Below are 25,694 nucleotides of genomic sequence, written 5' to 3' on the forward strand. Positions count from 1 at the left end.
CCCTCCTAAAACAGCGACTGAACGACACGCCAACTTCAGCTGGAATATCACCTACAGACGGAGCCCAAACTAGTAGCGGACACCCCCCTCACCCGCCACTACACCACAAGACAACCAGACCAAAGCAGGACCAACTAGACTTCACCAAACAAAGACTAAACAACTCTCAATCTTATAATGCCGCGCAAACGACCCATTGCAAGGAAGAGACGAAAGAACAAACACACTCCAGAACAGCAACTAAGAACGACAACTATAGAATGGACCCCCACAGACAGGAACACAAATCAAGCCAACACTGAGAGAAGAGACAAATCCCTCTACCTAACGCCATACCTCGCTGACAAATGGCCACCACAGCAATCCAACCCAAAGTTAGAAGCAGCAACATCAAACATCCTAACACTAGCAAGTAGAAGGAGGAAAAAGACAAACAAACAGACTGACGCGATAACACCCTATATCACCAAAGCAAGAGGAACTTCCAATCAACAACCACAACTCCAGGAAGACAAACCCGATGAAAACAAAAAAAAAACCAAGACAGAACCTAGAAAAACTCTTCGAAGACGTGGACACCCCGAATCCCACAGCCCAACAAGAGATCGACCAGGAAGGAAACCTCAACACCGAGCAGAAGACTACCTCGACAAGAAAGCCCAAACCAAACACCACCTCCAAATTACACTGCAATCTAATAAATGCAAGATCCATGTCAAAACACTCAACAGAGATCTTCGACTTACTCGACGTCAATGGCATTAACATCCTGTTCATCACAGAAACATGGTTGGACGACAACTACAAAATCACACTCCAAAGCTGCCTTCCAAACAACTTCAAATGCCTACAAATAAACAGAAAACACAAAAAAGGAGGAGGCATTGCTATAGCATTCAAAGAACACCTGAAAATAAAAACTGACGAACCACTCAACATCCTTAACTGCAAAACTAAGGTAATGCTCCTAACAGCGAGCCCAAAAAAAACCAACATCACATTCATCCTGGTATACAGACCTCTGACATATGATGCAACATTCGTCGACAACTTCATAGAAGCCATCACCAATTTAGCCATCAACCACGAACACCTAATCATCCTGGGGGACTTCAACATCTGGTTTGAAGACAGCCACGCCAACTCCCAAAACTCACTGATTGAACAACTCAGCACTATGAGACTATGACAACTAGTCAAAGGAGCAACGCACTCGGCAGGACACACCCTAGAAGCAATTTTCACCAAAGAAAAACTCATCACCACGGCACCACCAATAAAAATACTGTGTAGCGACCATCTCATCATCCCATTCGTGATCACTCTGCCTACTCAAGCCTACATCCAACATCCGAAACTCACAACCACCACCAAAAGAAACTGGAAACGCGTCAAAGAAAGCAACCTATTCAAACAACTGGAATTAACCAAACTCGCAACTACAGAACTAGAGCTAGCTGACCTAGACGGGAAAGCAGAGATACTACACAAATGGATTGCAGATACAATAGACAAGATCGCCCCAGAAAAAACGTTCACCCCATCAAAAAAAAGAGCAATGGCAAAATGGTTCACCCCACTATTAAACGCCATGGAAAAGGAAAACAAAAAGATGGAATTGGAATGGAGGAAAGAATACAAACCAGGGAAAAACAATGTACCAAAAACAAATCCGCGCATACAAGAAGGAAATTCAAAAGGAAAAGAGAAGACATTATGATGACAGAATCAACAATGCCACCAACACACAAAAAGAAATGTTTAGCATCATTGAAGAAATGAGAAACCCACCAGGCTGCAATAACACCCCAAACCCTCGGAAAAACTATGCAACAACCTGGCAGACCCCTTAAAAAAAAAAGAAAAATCAATGACATCCGACAAGCCATACAAAAGGGACCAACCAACCACAACATACAACCCAACGAACCTAACACGGAACCACAGTACAAACTCCAAAGCTTTCCTGAAGTATCAGCAGAGGCATTCGCAATGCTGGTAAAATGAAGCAAGAAAGCAGGATCACCCATGGACCCCTGTCCCTCAGACATCTACAAATCAATCCTTGCGCAAGGATCGCCAGCAGAACACTACAGAAAACTTCAAAATCTATCACTAGCAACAGGGACTGTACCGAGGAGCTTCAAATCAGCATACATCAAGCCACTCTTGAAAAACACAAGTGGTGACGTAGATGACCTTTCCAACTACAGGCCGATCTCTAACATCCCCTACCCAGCAAAACTTCTAGAAACCTACATATAAACTAACCAAAGAACACGTAGAAAAACACCACCTGCTCGACCAAGCTGAAGTCGGTTTCAGACCAGAAAGAGGAACGGAAACATCACTACTATCCATCTGGGACAACCTCAAAACTAACGCAGACTCAAACACTACCTCAGCCCTTATTCTGCTCGACCTCTCTGCAGCCTTTGACAAAGCCACGACACCCTGACCAAAAGACTAGAAGACATAGGCATAACAGACAGCACTACGCTGGACCAAATCATTCCTAGCAGACAGAACAGAAACCGTATGGATCAAACCTTTCAAATCCACTCCACGAGTTAACGACTTTGGAGTGCCACAAGGATCCTTACTATCTCCACTATATTTCAACATCTATCAGACTCCGGTCATCAGAATCTTCAAAAAATACAACATTATATGTTACAACTACGCAGATGACACTCAAATCATCTACAAAATCAAAGATACTGAAGTCTACCATTCAACCTTAATCAACCACTCTAACTGCCAACAACCTGAAAATCAACCCAGGAAAGACAGAAATCATGATTGTATCCAAAGACCAAGAAAACGAAACCACCATCCCTTGGGCTACAGAAATGGGAAATGCACCAACACCATCGAAGGTGGTAAAACATCTGGGAGTCCTAATGGACAACACCCTAACCCTAGAACCACAAATAAATGCAACAGTGAAGAAATGCTTTTTCCTCCTCCACACTGCAAGAAGAATGCTACCTTTCCCCTCCTTCACACACAAAACACTCACTACCGCCGCCCTAATCATGTAAAAAATTGACTATACAAACAGCCTCTTACCTCGGAATACCAGAATACCACCTAAAGAAATTGCAACAGATCCAATATTCAGCAGCAAGACTACTCCTCAAACTATCCAGAAGAGACCACATCACTCCAGACCCTAAAAACACTACACTGGCTCCTAGTAAAACATTGCATCACCTTCAAAACAATGTGCATAACGCACAGGGCAATCAGCGGACAAGGAGCAGAATTCCTACACAAGAAGGGAATAGTTTCTTACCTGTAACTCCATTTCTCCAGCATTGGTATCTTTCATGGATTCACATGCTTAGAATATTCCCCGTCGTCAGACTGGGACCCCTCGGTACACATATATAGCCTTTTTCAAAGGAAAACTTTCGACACTTTTGTGTCCTATCTACGTCCTTCTAGGACCCGCCTACGCATGCTCCGCAGGCCGTGCTAGTATAAGAGGCCCGCCCCCGCGGCTCCCCTTCAGATTTCGGCCCCTCCAAAGTAGGAAGGGTTAAATTTATCACATACATTACATACGGGGAGGCTGGCGGGCGCATGTGAATCCATGAAAGATACCAATGCTGGAGAAATGGAGTTACAGGTAAGAAACTATTCCCTTCTCCAGCATTGGATCTTTCATGGATTCACATGCTTAGAATAGATTGTATAGCAGTAACGCTTGAGACGGCGGTGAGAATGTAATGTAACAATATATATCTTCACCCTACTACACAGTGCATGATAAGTTAAGTCCTATAACATTGCCCACATAAAGTATATCGCCCTTAAGAGGGTAGATAACCGAATCTCCACAGGGAAGAGCTTACCTTACTGAAACAAATGGCGCAGGACAGCTCTTCCCATCTGCAACTCGTCTGCATGCTGCCTGGCAAGGCAGTAGTGGCGGGTAAACGTGTGGGGCACTGACCATGCCGCCGCTTGGCATATGTCCGTCAGCGGAATCCCAGCCCATAACGCTGTTGAGGAGGACATCGACCTTGTAGAATGAGCTCTAGGATGTCCTTGCAGTGGCCTTCCGGCCTTAGAGTGACAAAAAGCAATCGTCCACGAGACCCATCTAGCCAGTCCCTGTTTAGAGATTGCTTTTCCTCTCGTCGACGGACCATATGCGACGAACAGTTGCCGAGTAGCCCTGATGTCTTGTGTACGATGTAGGTAGAATTTCAGAGCCCTCTTAATGTCCAAGGTATGAAGAGTTTTTTCTGCTGCCGATGATGGAGTGGCGAAGAAAGTAGGCAGAACCACGGATGAGTGTTTGTGGTATACAGTCGGAACCTTCGGGACGAACATAGGGTTAGTTGCCAGGACTACCTTGTCCTTAAAGAATCTTAGGTAGGGCGGGTCCACGACCAGCGCTTGTAGTTCCGAGATACGTCTGGCTGATGTGATAGCTATCAGGAACGCCAACTTCCACGAAATGAATTTTATGTCGGACGTGGCCATAGGCTCGAAAGGCGGTTTCATCAAGCCTGCCAACACTGTGTTGAGGCTCCACGTCGGGGGAAAACGATTCACCGGGGGAAAGGCTCGAAATAAACCCCGCATGAAGTGTTTTACCAGTCTGTCACTGAATAGAGGAGACGACTGCCTCTTCCTTGTGAACCTCGAGTAGGCTGCCAGGTGTACCTTTATCGACGAGGGGGACAATCCCCTTTCTGCCAAGAGGAGCAGGTAAGGTAGAACTTGCTCCGGCGTCACCGACAATGGTTGTAGGCCCCGTTGTTCTCTACACCATTCACAGAATCTCCGCCACTTATAGGAGTAAGATTTGTTAGTAGAAGGGGCTCTAGCCGCCTGTAGAATTTTTTGGCAATCCTCTGAAATGTCTAAGGCGCCGAACTCCGAGAAGTCAGGAGCCAGGACGTAAGGTTGAGACTGTCCGGGTCGTGATGCCACACCGTGCCTCTGTCCCGGGATAGAAGGTACGGGACTTTCGGAAACGCTATGGGATGTTCCAGCGATAGATGGAGGAGGTCTGAGAACCACGGTTGCCTCGGCCAGTATGGTGTTACTAGAATCACCCGGCAATTGTATCTGCGTATCCACTGTATTGTTTTCCGTATGAGGGGAAACGGGGGGAAAGCATAGAGGAACATGTCCGTCCATGGGAAGGAGAACGCCTCCCCCACCGATCCCTCTTGGGGCCATCTGCTTGCAAATTGCTCGCATTTCTTGTTGTCTTTGGTCGCGAAGGCGTCCAGAGGGGGGTGACCCCATTTCTCGAACACTTTCCTCAAGTGACCCGTGTCCACTTCCCACTCGTGTATCTGGGCCATGCTTCTGCTGAGGGAGTCGGCTTGGCCGTTCCTCACTCCTGGAAGGTGATGAGCCACGAGGGAAATTTCGTGTTTCGATGCCCAATGCCATGTTTTCTGGGCTTCTATGGAAAGAGTCCTCGATCGTGTCCCTCCTTGTTTCCTCAGATAAAACATGGCTGTTGTATTGTCGGTCAGTATTCGCACTTGCGAACTCTTGATGTGTGGTAGGAACGCCTTCAAAGCCCATCGTACCGCTCCGAGTTCCAGTACGTTTATGTGTAGGAGTGACTCCGTTGGAGACCAGCGACCTTGCGTTTGGAGAGCACCCATGTGCGCTCCCCATCCGGTTAGGGACGCATCCGTAACTATGGTGCTCTGAAACTCCGGCTCCTGTAGGGGCACACCGTTGCTCAGATTGTGGGAACTCTGCCACCACTGGAGGGTCCGACGTAGCTCGTCGTCGACGACGGTTATCCTGTCCGACCACGATCCCTGAGCCTGTGTCCATCGGTCCGCGAGGAATTCTTGGACTGGCCTCATGAATAGTCGACAGTTTCTCACCAGATGGATGCAGGATGCCATGGCCCCCAGGACCGAAACATACTTTCTCACTGAGATCCTGGTGTTCCGCCGTAGCCGGGCCGCTTGTTGAATGAGTCTTGAGGTCCTGTCGAGCGAAGGTTTTACCAGCCCTAACTGAGTCTCGAACTGTGCCCCCAAGATGCCAGCGTTCTCAATGGCCGCAGAGAGGATTTCTCGAAGTTTATGGCGAATCCTAGTCGTTGTAGAAGCTGCCTGGTGGCTTGCAGACTTGTGTTGGTCGACGCTGGGGAGGATCCCCTTACCAGCCAGTCGTCGAGGTATGGGTATACATGGTGGCTTTGCTTCCTTAGCCAGGCAGCCACTGGAGCCAGGCATTTTGTGAACGTTCTGGGGGAGGTCTTGAGCCCGAAAGGAAGAACCGTGAATTGATAGTGAGTTCGCCCTATTACAAAACGTAGGAATTTCCTGTGTTTCCGACACACTGGAATATGGAAATACGCGTCCTGTAAATCCAGGGATGCCAGGAAATCTCCCTTTTGAACTGCGCGGATCACTTCCTGCAGAGTGAGCATCTTGAATTTTAGGCTCTTTAAGGACTTGTTGAGATCGCGTAAGTCTAGAATGGGACGCCATTTGCCGTTCGGCTTTTTTACGACGAAGTATCTTGAGTAGACTCCTTGACCTCTCTGTGATGTTGGAACTAATTCTATCACGCCCTTCGCTAACATGAGTGTAACCTCTTGTTGCAGTACCTTCATATGGGACTGAGCGGTGAACGCAGGTGGAATTTGCGGAGGGTTGTGTTTGAATTGCAGAGAGTGTCCGTTTCTTATGGTGTCTAACACCCATTGGTCCGTCGTTATCCTTTCCCATTCGTCGACATATGCTGAGACTCTTCCCCCCAGAACGGTGCGTGGTATGTCACTGCTGATCTTTATTTTGCTCGTCTCTCGACGACGATGGGTATGATGGTCGTTTTCTGGAAGACTGGAAGTTTCGTCGACGGTTAGCCGATTGCGAGGCAAGTCGGTATCCCTGGGAGGGGTAAGCCGATCTGGCAAAGGATCTGTCTCCAGAAGAGAATCTTGAATTACCTGAAGCCCCTCTAAAGGGACGAAAAGACTTGTAACTTCTGCCACTCTGGAGGGCACACAATGAACGTGCCGTGTCCGAATCTTCTTTCATCCCTTTTAGGGCCTCGTCCACCTTCTCGCCGAAAAGAAGGTCTCCCTCAAAGGGCATATCTAAGACCTTGTATTGCACCTCTGGCCTGAAGTAGGTACACTTAAGCCATGACAGTCGACGCAATACCACCCCATTGTTGACTTGCTTGAAGCCTGACTCGGCGAGATCCACTGCGATGTTTATTGCGTGATTTGAAGCTTCCTCACCCTCTCGGACCAGTAGCATCGCCGCCTTCCTCTGTTCTTCTGGAAGATGATCAAGCAGCAGAGCTAATCTGTGCCACATCTCCCTATCGTATCTGGCCACAATTGCCAGAGAGTTTGCGGCCTTTACTGTGGTCGCTCCCACGGAGAGCACTTTCTTGCCAAAGGCATCTTGGCGTCTCGCCTCGTTCTCAGGAGGAGTCGTGCACTTGTGCTGTGCCTTTGCCTTCCTCGCTGCTGCCGCCGACACCACCGAGTCCGGTGTTGGTTGGGAGGATAAACACTTGGGGGTAGACTCTGGAGCCTTAAACTTTTTTTCTAGGCGTCCTTTCACTGCTGGTTCTGAGAATGGATGTCTCATTGTCTGCAACCCCTCTTTCCATACATGGTCCAGTATTGGTATCGAGAACACCGACCTCCTTCTCTTGCCCATGTGGTCGAACAAAAAACAATCCTTTTTCTGTTCTTCTTGGGACAGACCAAATTCTTTGCATGCCTTCTCCATCATAGAATGGAATGATGCGATGTCGTCCGGAGGGGACGGGTGAGCTGGGCTTCTGGGGTTTTCCAACTCCGCCTCTGACTCCCAGGTAGGATCCCTGGAGGGGGATAATGAGATATCCGACATGGCCCCCCTGTCGGACTCCGAATCTGGCAGCTCACCTTCCTCCTGTGCCAGTGTTGAGATTGGCGTGCGTGGGTGCGTCGGTTGACTGGACGGGCCCGGCTCGTCGACGAGTGACTGTGGCAGGCTTGCAACGACTTGCAACGACTGCAACAAGGACTGAAGCGTGGACAGAATATCCAACGACAAAACCGATTGAGGATTGAGGAGAGGGGCAGATACCGGTGTAACAGAGGCCCTCGTCGACGACTTGTCAGCCGCTCGTAGCCCTAGGTCTGCTGGGCCAGCAACTCTCTCGTTCTCGTCCTCCGAGGACAGCAACATAGCTTGTTCTTGTAGCAAAGGCTCTGGGGGGGTCGGGTCAAAGACTTCAGGCCTCCTGTAGGATCCCCGTCGACGAGACCCTCGTCGACGGGACGGTGGATGCCTGTGGTAGGGAGGCGGTCGATGACTGGACCGCCGTCGACGAACACTTCGCAGGTGGTTTTGGCGGTCCCGCCTTCTCCACACTGTGCCCGCTTTTACTCGACTCTCGACTCGTGGTCGATCTGTGATGATCGCCAGAGGAGGATTTCCTTTCCTTCTCATGCTTTTTGGATGAGGATGATTTCTTTGCCGAGGAGTCTCTAGAGGAATGACTTCCAGACGACTCTTTTTCCGACGGTCTAGATTTCTTCGCCGGCGGTCCCGACGAGGCCGCTCGGCGCGATGTTTTCGCCGACTGTGTGGAGCCCACCTCCGAGGGGGGGTATGCCCCGGCTCCATCATTCAGCCATGCCACCAGGCGTCGGTTCCGGTCTTTGAGGGTTTTTTGAGAAAACCCCTTGCATATGTCGCAGGTATCCGCCGAATGGTGAGGGTGGAGGCAATATATGCAGTCCATATGTCCGTCCCCCTCGTAAACCTTTTTTAAGCCGCATGTCGCGCATGGACGGAACAGCGCTTTACCTGACACAGAGGACATTATTACTCGAAATCCAATGACGCAACCTAGTACAAAACAGTAGGACAACACGAGGAGATCCCACTACTTTGGAGACGGTTGAAATCTGAAGGGGAGCCGCGGGGGCGGGCCTCTTATACTAGCACGGCCTGCGGAGCATGCGTAGGCGGGTCCTAGAAGGACGGACACAAAAGTGTCGAAAGTTTTCCTTTGAAAAAGGCTATATATGTGTACCGAGGGGTCCCAGTCTGACGACGGGGAATATTCTAAGCATGTGAATCCATGAAAGATCCAATGCTGGAGAAAATAACAGTCTACAAACCAATGAGACCCCTCCGATCAAGCAACGACATCCGCCTGGAACTCAAACCATACCTCAAGAAAAAACTTGGAGGCACCTCCTTCTACCACCTAGACGCAAAAACCTGGAACAACCACCCAAAAGAAATAAACACCAAAGATCACCTAAAATTCAGGAAATCACTAAAACCTGGCTCTTCAACACCACAGACTAAAAACTGAAAACCGAAACAGGAAAAGGATGATTAAACTGGAAAGGGCACGGACAACCACGAACCAACAGATAAGTTCCCACGGCACCTGGACGGGTGACACCGGATAGACTGGAACACAGGCAACACGCACAGAGACTGAGTCAACTACCCCAGCCAACCACACCAACACTTTTGCCCTCCCCGTAGTTTCCGCCAGGTACCACAGTGTTGTGGAACTGTCGAGATATTGGCAATCACCACGCTACCTGAGATGTTGACATTGGCAGGTGCACTGGCCACAGGAGTATAAAAGGGAGGACAGGGGGGGCTATGAGATAGCATGATAGAGGTGGGGGCCAGAGGAGTAAGGAACCTTGTATGCCAGACAGACCGAGATCAGGACAGAGGCGCGTCAGGGGAGACTATGCAAGGCAAGCGCCTCAATTAAGGACAGAGATGCAAACTAACCAAGCCAACAACAATTTCCCCTTCTGCATACACCTCTCAAACTCCAAACCAAACACAATCAAAACCTACAGCACAACAAACCGCACAAACTTCACTATATTGCAACAACAAAACAAAAATACACATAGACTCGCACAACAGTACACGACGACTACCGGCCGCAAACACCGCAGGCCCAGCCAACGGACCCAACGGGCTGAGGCCGCCAACAGCATATCCCTGCTCTCTTGCACTATTCCTGCTTCCTCCTACTAAATCAACCTCCCCTCCGCTTTCAGAGACGCCAGAGCGCCAGGGGACCACTCCAGTGGTGATAGTGCGCAGTACAAATGTCCTTTAACATTAACATTAAAATATTGGATCCAACGGCGGGAAAACTTACGTCCAGCGACTCCCAGTCGAACTGCCAAGTCACTTGGGGAAAATCAGAGTAAAGGCGGTGAGTAATCGCTAAACTCACAACTGCCACCAAATCCTCCATTCCAAAAGTTTGTGAAGATCGATTTATTCCATTCCTTTGCTTTTTAAAATGTTTATATTAAAAGGTGTTCTAAAAGATAGAAAAAGTACCTTACTTAACTGTAAAAGCCTTGAGAAGTCTTCTGTAGCCACGGGAATATTTCCTAACGTTGTCCCTTCTTCTAAGGGAACTGTAAAAAACCAGAGGGTGTTTCACAGCCTAGTCCTCGGGGATCCCGTATTCAGGTGCCAGGGAAAGGCCATTGCTTTAGGATCCCGACCATGAGGGTGGACAAGCGAGGGAGGATCACGTGGGTAGGGGGTCCTCCGGGAGTGGGGGTGAAGCATCTGATGGTGAGACATGATATCCCCTTTTTCTCTAACCCATCTAACCCCTATCCCTGCTTATTATATGTGAAACTACAACTCCCATAATTCCTCCCCACTTCACATTGACAACACTTCTGAGCCGAGGAAGATGAGGCCAGTAAGATTACCTCCACTGACTCGCAATGGCTCTGTCAATCTAATGAGATCAGGCACAGACAGGCACGTAAAACGAATTACTTACACCTGACACTTGTTAACACTCCCTGTCAGGATAAAAGGTGGTGCGCACAGGCACACTCTGAGTGAGGCTGGATGCGAGAAGGAGCAGCTCTTTCGGGGCTGATGCAAACCAGGCTATGCAAGATGGAAGGCATTTGGACCGATCGGGTTCCATGCTTTCAGGAAGCCGCAAGTGTCCCAAGACTGAAAACGAGTGAGCGGAGAAGAGAAACCTTTGAAGTACGTCCAAGCGGCCCGCTCTCCTCCCAGCTGCATGGCGGAGTTGGGGAGGAGCAGAGGAGGCGTTGGTAACGGCCTTAACTGCTACGAGTAAAGCACAAGGAAGGGAAACAAACGCCCTGTTAAGAGCAAAAGAGGCATGTAACAGAGTTGAAGGTTGCGAGTGTGCCGATAAAACGCCTAATGAAGAGAACAATGATTGAATGCTGAAAAAAACATACAAAGTAACAAAGCGGCATGGGAGGGGACCTGGAGCGGTTTGTCATTGTTTTGGACCTCCCCTGGCCACGAGATCGGCGCTGGCCTCTCTGGAATCCCTGCAAGGCTTGTCCCTGGTTGTTACCCCAGGAAGAGCCCTGACCTTGTCCATAACCTGAACCCCTCCGAGTTCTGACCACGAAACCAACGAAAATGACTTCGCCTCTTTGGCCTGGTGGCTTGTTTGTTAGCTGGCCTAGAGATTGTAAGGTACCATACTCCTCCTTAGCGGATTTTAATGCATCTTCCAGGCTTTCCCAAATAAGACATTGGGTTCCACCGGCATGTTAAGGAGTGCAGCCTGTGTTTCGTGTTTGAAGCCAGACTGGCGCAGCCATGCGTGGCGTTTGATGGTCGTACCTTCGGCAATGATCCTGCCTGCATTGTCTGTGGCATCTAAATTGTTTAAGATGCAGTTGGATACTGCCTTGCCATCTGCCACTACTAGGACCAGTTTCAATTTGAGAGGTTCAGCAACAGAAGCTATTAGTGTGGTCACCTTGTCCCATGTGTGGAAGTTGTAGCTTGCCAGTAGTGTGGAGTTATTCGCAATCCTTGTTTGGAAGGCTGCTGAAGTGGCCACCTTTCTTCCCATAGAGTAGACTGTTTTACTCTCTTTATCGAGGGGTTCCTCCGATGAGGCTAAAGGTGTTCAGCTCTCTTTTGAGCTGTGGTTACCACAAGCGAGTCTGGTTTTAGCTGGCCCGGATGTAAAGTGGGTCCGATGGTGCAGGACGGAACAATTTTTCAACACGCGGCTTGACTGCCTGTGTTTGGTTTGAGTTCTCCAGCGAAGGTTGAATCCTTCTTTGGATGGACTGAAGCATTAGAATGAATTGGGTGGCAGCTTTCCTGTCCCCCAACATATCTTCCACAAAATCTTTATCCAGCCGAGTCTCCTGGGTTCGAATTCCACAGTGCTCAGCTGCCTTTATAGGCATATCAATACAAAGTGGCTGATTGTCAACTGGTGAATCAGCCACTGGTGAGTCTTGGTGAATTGGTGAGGCTAGGTTGTACACCTCCTCATCATCATCATAATAATAATGATCTGTCTCTTGTAAGGTTTCATTGTCGTCAGTGTCTGTATGTACATCATACAGATCACTATGGACTGGGTCGACTTGAGGCGAAATAGGAAGGGTATCACGACGTGGCCTTTTAGCTGGAGGCTGGGAGGTCAAAGCCTTGGTTGTTGGTGGCGTGGTCTGGAAATTTTGGTAGGCCTGTGGGTTTCTCTCAAAGAAGTTAGGCATAAAAGACATCCTTGTCATAACCTTGTCTATGTCTTCAGCAGTCCATGTAGCTGAACTTGGAATGACTCCAGGAGTAATTGACTGACCCTGGGGTATAGGCTGGGCCTGAGGTGTAGACTGGGCCTGAGGTGTAGACTGGCCTTTGTTTTTTAAGGCTTCTGTTAAGGTCCCTTCCTCCTGGGAAACAGAGTGTTTTTCCCAGTGAGTTGTGGTAGACTTGTCCTTGCTAGACTTCCCCTTGTGAGAGTAACTTGGAGGAGTGTTTTTTTGTACCTTTTGATTTAAGCAGGCTTTCAGGACCATGCTTTTGCACCAAGTGGGCTAATCCAGGGTTCTTGGTGCTTATAGCCGTTTTCGACGTGGTGTGTCGACTTTTGGCGGAGGGGCAGACCAAAGCCTTGTCTTCTGACGTTCGGCAAAGGGTTTAGACATGGCATCTGGTTAGTCTTTTGACTTAAAGGGCCTGTCGTGAGGCGATCGGGACCTTGAGTGCTCAGAGGACAGGGATTCGGTGGACCTCCCCCTTGATGCTGTGTGTGGGTATTTGGTCGACAATGGCGCTGATTCCTTGCCCTTGGCTATGTGCTTGGTGCTGGGAGTAGTGTCAGTGCTTCCGCCGCCAGGTGTCGTCCCCGTAACAAAGCCGCCGGCCTGTCTATTGGGGTCGGGGGCTTGCACCTGGGAATCTAACGGTTCCTTGTCGCCTTTGCTGTCTGAAAAGACTGCCAAGCTGCCATCACTGGAGGCTCCTTCCACGTCCATGGTGGCCTCGGCCTGCATGGCGTGCTGTCCCTAGCGCTTTGTCTTTCGGTCCCGAAGTGTCTTAGGCTTGAAGAGCTTGCAGGCTCCACAATGCCCCTCGTCGTGTCCCGTGCTAGACACAGATTGCACACCGAGTGCTTGTCTACAATGGGAGACTTTTTATTACAACTGGGGTAGAACTTAAATGGAATGTTTTCCATATTTAAGCGAAATGGCAGCCAGGCGAGAAAAGAGTGTGTAAAGAGGAAAATTGATTCTCCAGTGTCCACCCCCAGTCTCTCTACTGTTAGGGCCAAAGCCCGGTGCGGCCTTCCAAGGCCAAAAGGGTCAGTCAAATCTCGCATTTTGTTCGGCAGTCATCCTTTCCACCGCCGTCGAAGATGTAGTCAAAGTTTGTTTGAGAAAGGACAGAAAGAGTATCTAATTTTAATTTTTCAATATTGAATAGCGTCATCCAAAATGAACTCCGCAATTAAGAGTGTCACGATGGCGGGAAAAAACAATCTGAGGGACCTCGATGCATGAAGGACCATGGGTACAGTGGACGTCACACTACGGATAGTATTACTGGCACGCCCTGTTGACGTCCCTTTTCGAGTTTCGAAAACAACCACTGTAATACTCCGCAGCTTCCACTAGATGTCGGCCTATGCATAGCATGTGATCTAAGCAGATTCCACAAGCCTCAGATATATATATATATATATATATATATATATTGGCAAATAAGACTGTACTAAAAGTGAATTTTAAAACATTACAGGAGTACCCAGCCTAACACAATCAAGGCCAAACATTTACCGCCATTTAAAAAAGTGAATTTTGCCTTAGCTGCATCACATTTGTAGCTATAAAGATACAATAACATGATCCTAGAAAGAGACACGAGATAATGCACAAGTTCTGCCATAAAAGAAATGACAACTGCATGTATATGGAATTTAAGCATATCACATCAGGAAAAGGCACATTCCACTTTTTCTGATTGAAATATACATATGTTTGGAAAAAATAATGTTCTTAAAGCAAAACTATATAAACAAAAACAAAGTATTCTTACAAAGGAAACGCTTGAACGCCCAGAGGTTATAGGTCCTGAAATATTAATCCTTGAATTCAACTCTTCGGGAAGGTGAGTCTGGCTGTCAGATCTTGTTTGTTCAGAAGGTGACTGCGGGTTGTGGTTGCTGTACATTGTTGCCTCATCTTCAGTTATAACTTCCCAACTCTAGAAACAAATCAATGTTTGTCATTTAAAACGATTTATGTGTCAACAGAAAAGATATTGAGGAAAAGTGAATCACACTTTTTTTACTGTACCTCTGGAGAATCTATATCTGCATTATCGGTTTCTTCTGAAATTTGCCTCCGTGTGGTAAATGCACGCTGTGCTTCCAAATGTGTTCTCCCACCATCATTACCATCAGTGCCATCTCTGTATAAAAAAAGAAAAGTATTACACAAGTACGAAAAGAAACAACAATTGCTGAAAGAAATTCACTCTTGCAAGCAGACAATCGCAATAAACACGACTGATTACAGACGAGCTTTCCAGCTTGTTCACCTCACCAGTAGAGAGATAGATATTTTCTAACCATGCTCACATACGCAACACTGAAGTCTTAAAGCAAGTCGCAGAGACTATTCAGAGAGGGGAAATTATTAAGGTATATGCCCAAGTGTGAACTATGTTATGCACCTTGAGACGGTGTGATTAGTTAAAGATATTTACCAAATGTCAGGAAAGTGATGACAATAGCAAACAAAGGTACCACTATCAACACTTTACTGGGAGTTGGTTTGATGCATTTGAAACATCACCCATCTTACAAAAATGTATAGCAATCCTGTGTATTCATTCAACTGAAAACCATACACATGGTAATGTAATCTCAACTGGGGTTGTATAGAGCACCTGTGCCATTTTGGGACCCTTCCTGAGCGTAGCCCTGCAAGAAAAGATGGAGGGGGTTTGTGGGCTAGAGGAGAAAGCAGGGGCAAATCCTGTGCTGCCGATGTTTGTAAGCCGGAAGTACTAGAATCTGGAGTGTCAGGTTGGTTCTAGTGGTTAGAAGAGGAGACACTTAGGACCGACTTCCATCCAGAGGAGAGAGCCCAGGATTGAGTCATTAAAGTCAGCTAGGAATCCCTCGTTAGTTGCTGTCATGGGGGAAGATGACAGTTCTAAAGGAAAAGAGCAATTGAATTGCTCCATTAATGCAGTATTTTTGCAGGCAGCTGGCTGCCGTGTGCAATGATGATCATGTGTGTATTGTAGGGTGGAGAGAACTAAGAACATGAATTGTTTGGTGGTGGAGGGGAATGGTTTAGCCTTTAGATTCAAGATTATTGGTCCACTGTTACTGCAGTATTTGGTTATTACTCGTGATGAAGGTATTTCTACTATTCACGTTTCATTTAGAGGCGTGCAAAGAGATCAACACCAACAAATCATATCATCCATGTTTCTTGCCTGGTGAACTGGGTGTTAGCCTCTAACATGTTTACAAGACTATTGTTTTGAATCCATTAATAGGGCACAAGGAAACCGATCCAAATGAGTTCAAACTCAAGAAACACTTGCCTTATGCATTGTGTGAACGCCTGTGACATGTTTGTGTAATTACGCAGAGTGCAGAACAAGCAGGATTAATGAGGTGTGACGAATCCTAGGATGTCACCACTGCATCCATGAGGCCAGGGAGGTGATTCCGCTACCAGATAGCCCCCCTGGGGGTGGTACTCAGTGGGTGGATCTCATGGGGAGGGAAGCCGCCTGGGATGATGCAATTCCCCCTACACCCCAACCTCCCTCAGCTTGCTATCCTGCAGAAGACCAAACAACCCAACACACGTCCATGTATGTCTGCAGAATAGACAAGGGCACCTCCCCAAGGAACTAGTAAGGAATAAAGACCTCACTAATGGGACGAGGTAGAGCAACAACAACCTAATAAGGAGTAAAGACCCTGCTAGTGATAGGAGAAAGACAGATCCATTTGGCAGATTCCACAGAATCAAGATACGCGGACTATGTGACTTAGAACGGCCAATACAGCTCTTGTCATGAAAGGGAAGGAAGACTCAGAATAGGGAGAATCCCTACTAACAAGCCACGGTGGGACGCACTCCTATTTTACTATAGTAAATATATCTAGTAGGTTATTGTGAAGTGTAGTTAAGTGATTTTGGGTGCGGGGGAGAAAATCACACCTCTGTCACAGGAAACTATTACTCAAAGGGAAACAAAGTGTCCTTGAGTGTTGGACACTCCCATCCCCTGCACACCATCAATACTGAACTAGGTCAGTCAATAATTCAGTGCAAAAGTCAATCTGTTAAATTACATCTTCTCGGGTACATTTGTAAAGTGAATGATAATGTACACAGTTTTGTCACAATTTTCATCATTAGCTCAATAAACAAATAGTAATCAATATAAAATTGAAAGAATATATTGTAAACTCTACGTGTTCGGGATCAACCATTCATCAGGAGCAAGTATCTTTGTTGTAGATTATAAAATTCTTCAAACTTCACAAAACATCTGAAGAGTAAGCGAAAGATACGAAATTATAAATTAGTTTGAGTAAATCTCAATTTCTAGTAAGATTAACACAACTCTGCTGAAATCATTGAGGACCTAAATCACCTGGGCTGAATTCATGTGTCCAAAATATACGTTCCACAGATAGCTACCCTGCTTTTAAACACTCTGGTCATGGGGGTCGTCCCCAATTAAAAATATATACATCTGTATTAACTCAATTCAACAGTAGTATAAAAGGTCAGTGAAAACATACACATATTTTAATATTGTAAAAGATACATGAAAAAAGGTTTTAAAAAATGTTTTAAAAAAATGCAAGTTCTATCCAACAAACTATGTCCAGTTAATGTTTCAAACATAAGCGCACATTATCATGTTTCCCATTTCTCTTTGAAATATTTTGTGAGGTTAGGAACACAATTTAGAGGCTTGCACCAAATAAATGTATATGCATTCGCCCTCACTGCTTGGTGTCTACACCTAATTAGTATTTCTAGATTCGTAGAGCGCACCATCAAGGACCAATTTATTTTATGGGCTCCTTCGAAGCTGTCTTCATGACAATAGGAACGGATAGTATGTACAATTGTGGCACGTTTCTTCATGTAGATGTAATCATGTGTATTGGATGCTCTCTCATTACTTGGTGGTATGTACAGTAATATTCATGATATCCCATTGATGGTGACATCTAACCAGTTCAGATAGTTCACAACTGCATCGATATTCTTTCTTTGCAGGGTATTGGCGGGTTGGTAAACGGTTAGTTTCTATCACGTGTGTAATCTAGTTGTGCACGTCACATGGTTTAATTTCTCTTTCCGTCTATCGACTTCCAAATAGGAGGTGTGGACAGCCGGTAGGATGCCGTACAGATCAAATACTAAACAGCACTGTAGTCTTCCAGCGTAATCACTCTGCGTGCTATTTCTCAACCAAGTGGATTCTTAGATCACTGAATCGATGTGTGTCGGGCTTGTATCAAGCCTTCACATGTGCCTCAATGTTTGTGGAAGTTGTCTTCTCTAAATTAAGAGGCCCTTGGTCCGACCGAGTTCGCCAAGGCTTTTCTCAACTAATAATGTAGTAACACAGTGTGGAGCTCGAACTATCATTTATCTGATAAGAATCAGTATTTCACAGATTTATCCAAAAGATAATTAACAAAGAGCATTAAAATTCAATGCATACCTTGTAAGTTGCAAAAAACCTAAGCTTCAAGCTTGGAGCGGAAGGTAGGCTGCTTCGTATGTCAAATGTACTGATGAGAATGTCTGCCTATACTTCAGTGATAGATCTGGCAGAAGAAATAAAACTGCCGAATATGCTCAGGTAAGTGTAACTGGATAGTATGTGCTTACTGCAGATCAAGTGTACTGGTTGGGTACAATCACCATACGGGGGAGCATGGGTAGAGTGTAGGTGCAAGATGCAAGGACGCGCTGGAATAGAGTTTCTTCCCATACGCCTCCAAGATCTTCTCCTCCTTGCCTAGCAGCGCCGCAGAGGAGGAGACTGAGGACGACTGAGGCTTGGAGTATAGTAATGCTGCAGCAATCATCGAACAGTGTGACTTAGGATGGGTCGATAACAAGAGTGTACTTGGCGTCCAGGCATCAATTGACTGGCTGGACCGAGTGGAGCTTGAGCCAACCCTTCTTGGCCAGGGAGACTACATCGGTTTGCAGTGGAATCCCCGTTTTGGCAGAGGGGCATTGCATGAGGACTTCAGCCAGAACCCTCTGTGCCGGCAGCTCAACCTCGAGTTGGGATAGGCCAAGGTACTCCGCTAGCCCTGCAAGACATTTGTGGAAGGCCCTAGCTGAGGATGGCATGTCCGGATCCTTCTCCTCATCCATATCCTGTGGATCAGGAGGATCCTGTGGAGGTGGAGGAGTAGCTGGAGCCGGAGGCTGGGGTACAGTGACCGCGGCCGGAGGCTGAGGCTGGTACAGAGCAGCCTGATAAATCTGCACCAGGGGCGCCGGCGGAGGCACTTGTGGTGCCGCTAGTATCGTAGGGAGGACCTCCCTGATGGCGTCCTTGAGGATAACCCTCATCCGAGTTAACTTCATGAGCCAGAGGAACCTCTCAAAGTACCCCTCTTCACTGGCCTGAGAGGTGGTAGCGGGTACTGATGGGGTAGCCGGGAGCTGCTGCATACCCTGCCCGTATGGACGTAGTGGGAAGCTGCTCTGCGCATAAGAAGGATAGGCTGTAGGCCACGCACCTGCTTGAGGCCAGTCCCACCTTGATACTCGTTCTTCGCCAAACATCTGGAATGGCGTCGGACGGGTGCCTTTATCTGGCGCGGCAGCCATCTTGTCACGCTTCCTACCACGTGTTGCTCGGCTCGCTCGGCCCAGCCTCTTCGAAGACTCTTGCGTGTGGATCACAAGGCCTACCCTTTCTCCTCGGACTTAGACCCGGTAGGTGCGACACCCTCGACCCGAGGGTCGGTAGAGCTGCCTTTAGGTGCCCCCTTGGACGTACTGCCGTTACAAGGGAGTAGCCCCTCATCATACTGCCAGTACAAGGGTGGAACCCCTCGGATGATAATCCGGTACAAGAACCTTCCAGTCCCTCAACACTGCCACCGGGAGGATCCAAGGATCCCTCGACCCAAAGGCCGGTAGCTGCAGCAGCCTCGGTGCACATGCTGGTACAAGGACCTGAACGGTCCCTCCCGCGCAGGAGAGTCCTTGGGAGGGAGTCTCCTTTGCTTGGTGCGATGGAAAATAGCAGCCCTACCTTGGGCCTGGCTCAGTGTTTCACAAAGTTCTTGAGGTTCTCTGTAGGCGACTTCTGGAAGAGCTCCCTCCTCTTGGCTAGTCTGTTCTTCAGCTGATTTTGATGACAGTGAGCCACGCGCTGTACAAGCTTGCAAACCGTGGTCTGGGCCAAGGCAACACAGGCAGAGGGCGTGGGGGTCTGAACTTGGGAAGAGCCTGTTGCAGGATGGACACCTGCTGAACTCTGTGGAAGTCGACATGCGCCTGGGAGGAGCGTGATGCCTGAGGACCGAGTACCTGAAATCAAAAGAAAGAGAAGAAGTATCCGTGCATTGACTTACATGGCCGAAGCCAAACCCAGGAGCACTGGTGAATTCAGCCCGTTCCCGTCGATGCGGAAAAGGGGACTGAGGTGTGGCACTGGAGGGCAGAGTCAGGGCAGCGGATGCTCCCTGGGCCGCACCCGCGCACCTTGAAATTTAAAGGGGAAAAAGGTATTTTTCTGGTGAAAAACGTATCGTCTCCCGTCCCTTGGACGGGACACCCATGCAGTATGGAGGAAAGGGGACGGGACGTAAGAGTATAAAAGTGATACGAGCTGTTACCAAGGAACAAGGTGTCAATCTAACAGCCAAAGTCTTAGTTACTTACCTGTAACTGCATTTCTCCAGCATTGCTATCTTTCATAGATTCACATGCTTGAATATTCCCCATTGTCAGACTGGGAATCTGCGGTGATGAAAATAATTATTTAAAATGTTTTAATATACATCCATTATTCCATAGATAATGCATGATAAATACCCCATTGTGGCATATTAGCCATTGTATTGTGTAGTCCCCCCACCTCACTTTGGTCCTTTAAGGCTCCAACCAATGAGGTGACAGGGCTTAAGCTCCACCCCAGTCAGCCATCTTCAGATTTTGAACCGTAGGAACTACAGTATGATGGGTGCTGAGCGTAGGAGAAGCCTCTCAGGGCAGGCGAGTGGGCGCATATGTGAATCTATGAAAGATAGCAATGCTGGAGAAGAACAAGTTACTTTCTTACCTGGTAACATTCTTTCGATGGGATGGTCCGACGACGTATTCCATATCTATGACAGGTAATCACCACAGCTGTGCTGCTTCGGAAACTTTTTTCGGCGTCTGCGTCCTGCGTCGATGACGTCGATGCGCTGTCGTCGAGGGCCTCCTCCGACGTCCAACGTCATCCGATGTGATAAGTAGGACGCACGACGCCCGTAGGCTCAGTTGTAGTTTTTTCCCCCAAAACGTGTGACACTAGTCAACTGCCAGTCAGACACAAAGCCTTGCGGAATGTAAGCTGCAATCGCAAAAGAAATTCTGCAGCGGGGAAGGTAGGGCGGGAGCGATATGGAATACGTCGTCGGACCATCCCATCGAAAGAACGTTACCAGGTAAGAAAGTAACTTGTTCTTCGAGGGGATTGGGTCCTCCGACGTATTCCATATCTATGACAGACTCCCAAAGCAGTACCAGAGCAAGGAGGAGGGAAAGAATTTAGAATCAAGATTTAGAATAGCCAATCAAATAGCAGAGCAAAGGACCGCCTTGCCAAAGGCCAGATCCTGTGCTCGGATGGAATCGAGGGAATAGTGACGTACAAATGTATGTACTGAAGCCCAGGTGGCTGCATCACAGATGTTGCGAATAGGAACACCCCTCTGCAGGGCAGTAGACGCAGCCATACCCCTGGTAGAATGGGCCCGCAAGCCAGCCGGTGGGTCCTTACCCGCCAAGCGGTAGCACTCCGAGATGGCCAAAATAATCCAGCGAGACAAAGTCTGTTTCGTCACAGCTTGCCCCAAACGCTTTCCAGCGTAACCAATAAAGAGTTGATCGTCCACTCTGACCCGGGACATGCGTGAAACATAAAAGCTTAAAGCTCTCCTAGGATCAAGCCTATGGAGCCTCTCCTCTTCCTTACCAGGATGCGGAGGAGGATAGAATGACGGAAGAACAACCTTCTGGGCCAAATGAAATTCCGTTACTACCTTCGGAAGAAAAGAAGGACGAACTCTAAGGACAACCCTGTCCTTGTGAAATACAGTGAAGGGAGGCTTAACTGAAAGTGCCTGTAACACACTCACTCTGCGAGCGGAAGTAACCGCAACTAAAAACACAGTTTTCAGAGTTAACAGCCTCAAAGGGCAAGAATGTAAAGGCTCAAACGGAGCACCCATAAGAAACTTAAGAACAAGGTTTAAATCCCAACCGGGCACCAGGAAAGGTGACGGAGGGAACACATTAGTGAGCCCTTTCAGAAACTGTGAAATCAAAGGGATTTTAAAGTAAGAACACTCTTCAGACGAGCGCTTAAAGATGGACAGCGCCGCCAGGTAACCTTTAACGGTACCCACTTGCAAGCCCCTGTGGGCCAAAGAAAGTAAAAAGGACAGAACCATGGGGATGTCACATGCAAAAGGATCCACATTCTGAACTCTGCACCAGTCGCAGAACTTACGCCAACGGCAACGGTACAGAGACTTTGTTGCTGGCCTTCGGGCCGAAAGCAACACCTCCATCACGTCCTCAGGGAGGTCCCAATCCTTATACCTCAACCTTTCAGAAGCCAAGCGTGAAGGTTGAGGGATCTGACCTCTGGATGGAGAACCTGACCCCCCTCCCGTGAGAGCAGATCGTCTCGGTAGGGAAGACGACGTGGAGGGCAGATGGATAAGTCGAGAAGGTCCGGGTACCACGTCCTCCGAGCCCACGCCGGGGCAATGAGGATCATCCGGGAACCTAACTTCCGTAACCTCCGCAGCACTTGCGGGATGACGGGGACTGGAGGAAACGCGTACAGCAGCGGGAATGACCACTCCACCACGAACGCGTCTCCTAAGGCTCCTTTTGGAGGAAATTCCCGCGAGCAAAACTTTTCGCACTTCCGGTTGACACTGGAGGCGAAGAGATCCACTTGAGGGGTCCCCCAAAGGGCGAAGATCTCCAGGAGAATCTCCTGAGCCACCTCCCACTCGTGAGAGATTGCGCTCTGCCTGCTCAGAGCGTCCGCCGTCACGTTCTCGTCTCCGGCCAGATGAACTGCCGAGATCGAAACTTCCTGCTGGATGGCCCAGAACTCGAGCTGCATCGCCTCCCTGCACAGAGGAAGTGACCCTGCCCCCCCCTTTGTGTTGAGGTAGTGCATGGCCACTGTATTGTCCGTCAGGATCAGGACACTCTTTCCTCGCACAGTCGGCAGAAAAGCCTTCAGGGCTAGCCTGATGGCCCTCAGCTCCAAAAGATTGATATGGAGTCTGGACTCCGACGGAGACCAACGACTGCTGACTGTCAGCCCGTTGGCATGAGCTCCCCATCCCGTGAGGGATGCATCCGTCACGATCGTCACCTCCGGCCAGGGAAGCCAAAATGGAGCCCCCTTCATCAAGTTGCCTTCGACGGCCCACCACAGAAGATCCCGGGCGACCGAGGGCGGCACCTGAACCGGGTCCGACATCATGCCGGAGGACTGCGACCATTGCGTCTTGAGTGCCCACTGCAAAGATCACATCCGCAGGCGAGCCTCTGGCACCAGAAGAATGCAGGATGCCATGAGGCCGAGCAACCTCAAGAACGCGAACGCAGGGAGCGTCTGGGCATGCTGAAACTTGTGCACCATCTGCTGAATGTGAAGAGCCCTCACCTGGGGAGGAAAACACTGCCCCAGGGAAGTGTCGAGCACCACTCCGATGTACTGGAGCCGCAGTGTTGGCGTCAAATGGGACTTCTTTAAATTGAGGGAGAAGCCCAGCCTGTGAAGGGAGCGGCAGGTGACGGACAGATGATCCAGGACTTGCTCGGGAGAGCTCCCCGTGATCAACCAATCGTCCCGGTAGGGGTAGACGTGAATCCCCCCTTGCCTGAGATGCGCTGCCACCACCACCATGAGCTTGGTGAAAACCCTCGGGGCGGAGGTCAATCCGAACGGCAGGACCCGAAACTGAAAGTGCGAGTCGCCAACCGCGAACCTCAGGTACTTCTTGTGCTTGGGATTGGTAGGCACATGGAAGTAAGCATCCTTGAGGTCGAGTGACACCAACCAGTCCTGAAGCTGAAGGGCCTGGAGGACTTGAGAGAGAGTAACCATCTTGAACTTGTCCTTCCTGAGGAGTTTGTTCAAACCGCGCAAGTCCATGATGGGTCTCAATCCCCCGTCTTTCTTCGAAATCAAAAAATAAGGGGAATACCATCCCTTGTTCCTCTCCGCTACAGGCACCAGTTCTATGGCGCCTTTCTCCAGCAGGGCTTGAATTTCCTGCGCAAGGAGCGGATCCGGACTCTGCAAAGAGAGGTTCCCCGGTGGATTGTCGCGAGGCCTGTGCCGAAAGGGAAGACAGTAGCCGTGGGTTATGATCTCCAGAACCCACACATCTGAAGTAATGGCTTGCCACTCTACAAGATGCTGCGCCAGCCTTCCCCCAACCGGCGAACCATGGGACATGGCCTCACGACTGAGTGGGAGCGGCTGCGGCGTTACCTGAGGGCAAAGAGGCAACTGCCCGAGCGGCCTTGGCACCACGGGTACCCTGTCGTCCACCTCTGGTACCCCTGCGATGGCCTCTTTGACTGCCAGCTCCTCTCGCTTTACTGAAGGATGAGTAATAGCGAAAGGAACCGCCCCTCCACTGCTGTCCCCTAGGACGAAAAGGCGGAGGTTGGCGAACTGCAGCGCCCAACGACTTCGCTGCAGCTTTTGAGGTCTGCAACCTCTCAAGGCTCTCGTCAGCCTTGCTGCCAAAAAGGTGTTCACCGTCAAAGGGCATGTTGAGGAGCCGGGACTGCACATCAGGAGCAAACCCCGACTTCCGCAACCACGCAAACCTGCGTATCACGGTGCTCGCCGCCATGGACCTACTGACGCATTCAGCTAAATCCAAACCCGACTGAACGGACTCACACATGGCATCCTTACCATCCTGGACCATAGCAAGGAAACCATCCCGTTCGTCCCCTTCGGGAATATGTTCAGCCGCCAACGCAACACAGTTCCACAGAGTGTGTGTGAAACGAGACAAGGCACAAATGGAGTTGGCCGCCTGAAGCGCCATACCACCAGAAGAAAACACTTTCTTCGCCCAGCCATCAAAACGTTTGTCGTCCCTATCAGGAGGGATGGTAGGGTACGACGCCTGCTTTGCCGGGGCCGTGGCCGCCTGCACCACCAAACTCTCCGGAGTGGGGTGCCTGGTCAAGTAGCAGGGGTCGCTACTGGCTGGACGGTATTTTCGCGACAAGGATCTGCCCACCGCCGGAAGACTCTCTGGAGCAGTCCAAGCCGCCGCCACCCTTCTCTGTAAAGCCATATGGAATGGCAGTACCGGGTCAGTTGGGGGACCAACATCAAGGATGTCCGTCAGATCATCCTGCACAAACTCCCCAGGGGGAGCAGACCATCCCAAGTACTCAGAAACCCTAGCCATTAGGCGCCGGTACGAGGAATCGGCATGAGAGCCAGGCTCAGGCCTACAAAACTCCACCTCCGGAGAGGTGTCCAGTCCACTGGCATCATGCAGTGACTGTCTCAAATCGTCAAACTGACTATGGCCCGAGACGATTTCATCTGGAACCTGACTAGGAACCAGGCCATCAGAATCCTCATCCGCCTCTGAAATATAGTCCAGGTGGCGAAAAGAAGGCACCCGAGAGTGCTTGCTCTTAACCGGAACCAGGCCATCAGAATCCTCATCCGCCTCTGAAATATAGTCCAGGTGGCGAAAAGAAGGCACCCGAGAGTGCTTGCTCTTAACCAGAGCCTTCCTAGGGGGTTCTCCCGTGCCACGGGGTACCTCCGACACGAAAGGCGTCAATGGCGTCGAGCGAATCGGCGCCAGCGGCGAGAGGATCGGCGCTGACGAAATCGGCGTCGACGTCAGACGCAGCGCCTCCAGCATCGGCGGCGTCGACACAGCCCTCGAGGCCGGAGCCCCGAGCGTGTCCCTCGACGACCCGAGCGTCGACGGCCTCGACGACTTCCTCGAAGCCGGAGCCTCGAGAAAGCCTGTCGACGCCTCAGATGTCGATGTCTTCCTCGAAGACTTCACAGGTGCACACGGTCTCGAACGCGTCGAGGACCGGGACCTGGAACGGG

At 49.3% G+C, this 25,694-nt stretch overlaps 1 protein-coding gene across 6 annotated transcripts in view; it reads right to left on the reverse strand.

The window, feature by feature from the left end:
* NEDD4 (NEDD4 E3 ubiquitin protein ligase) overlaps positions 1-25,694 on the reverse strand; it is a 2,630,465-nt gene that overhangs the window by 1,475,251 nt on the left and 1,129,520 nt on the right. For all 6 annotated transcript variants that reach the window (XM_069624887.1, XM_069624886.1, XM_069624885.1 and 3 more), the window contains 2 exons: positions 14,618-14,732; positions 14,358-14,525 (listed from right to left, as the gene is read on the reverse strand). In XM_069624887.1, coding sequence (XP_069480988.1) covers positions 14,358-14,525; positions 14,618-14,732 — 283 coding nt within the window. The remainder of the gene's footprint in view (positions 1-14,357; positions 14,526-14,617; positions 14,733-25,694) is intronic.

Source organism: Ambystoma mexicanum, chromosome 11 (assembly GCF_040938575.1).
Source record: "Ambystoma mexicanum isolate Mex_15411 chromosome 11, UKY_AmexF1_1, whole genome shotgun sequence".
Lineage (NCBI taxonomy): Eukaryota > Metazoa > Chordata > Amphibia > Caudata > Ambystomatidae > Ambystoma > Ambystoma mexicanum.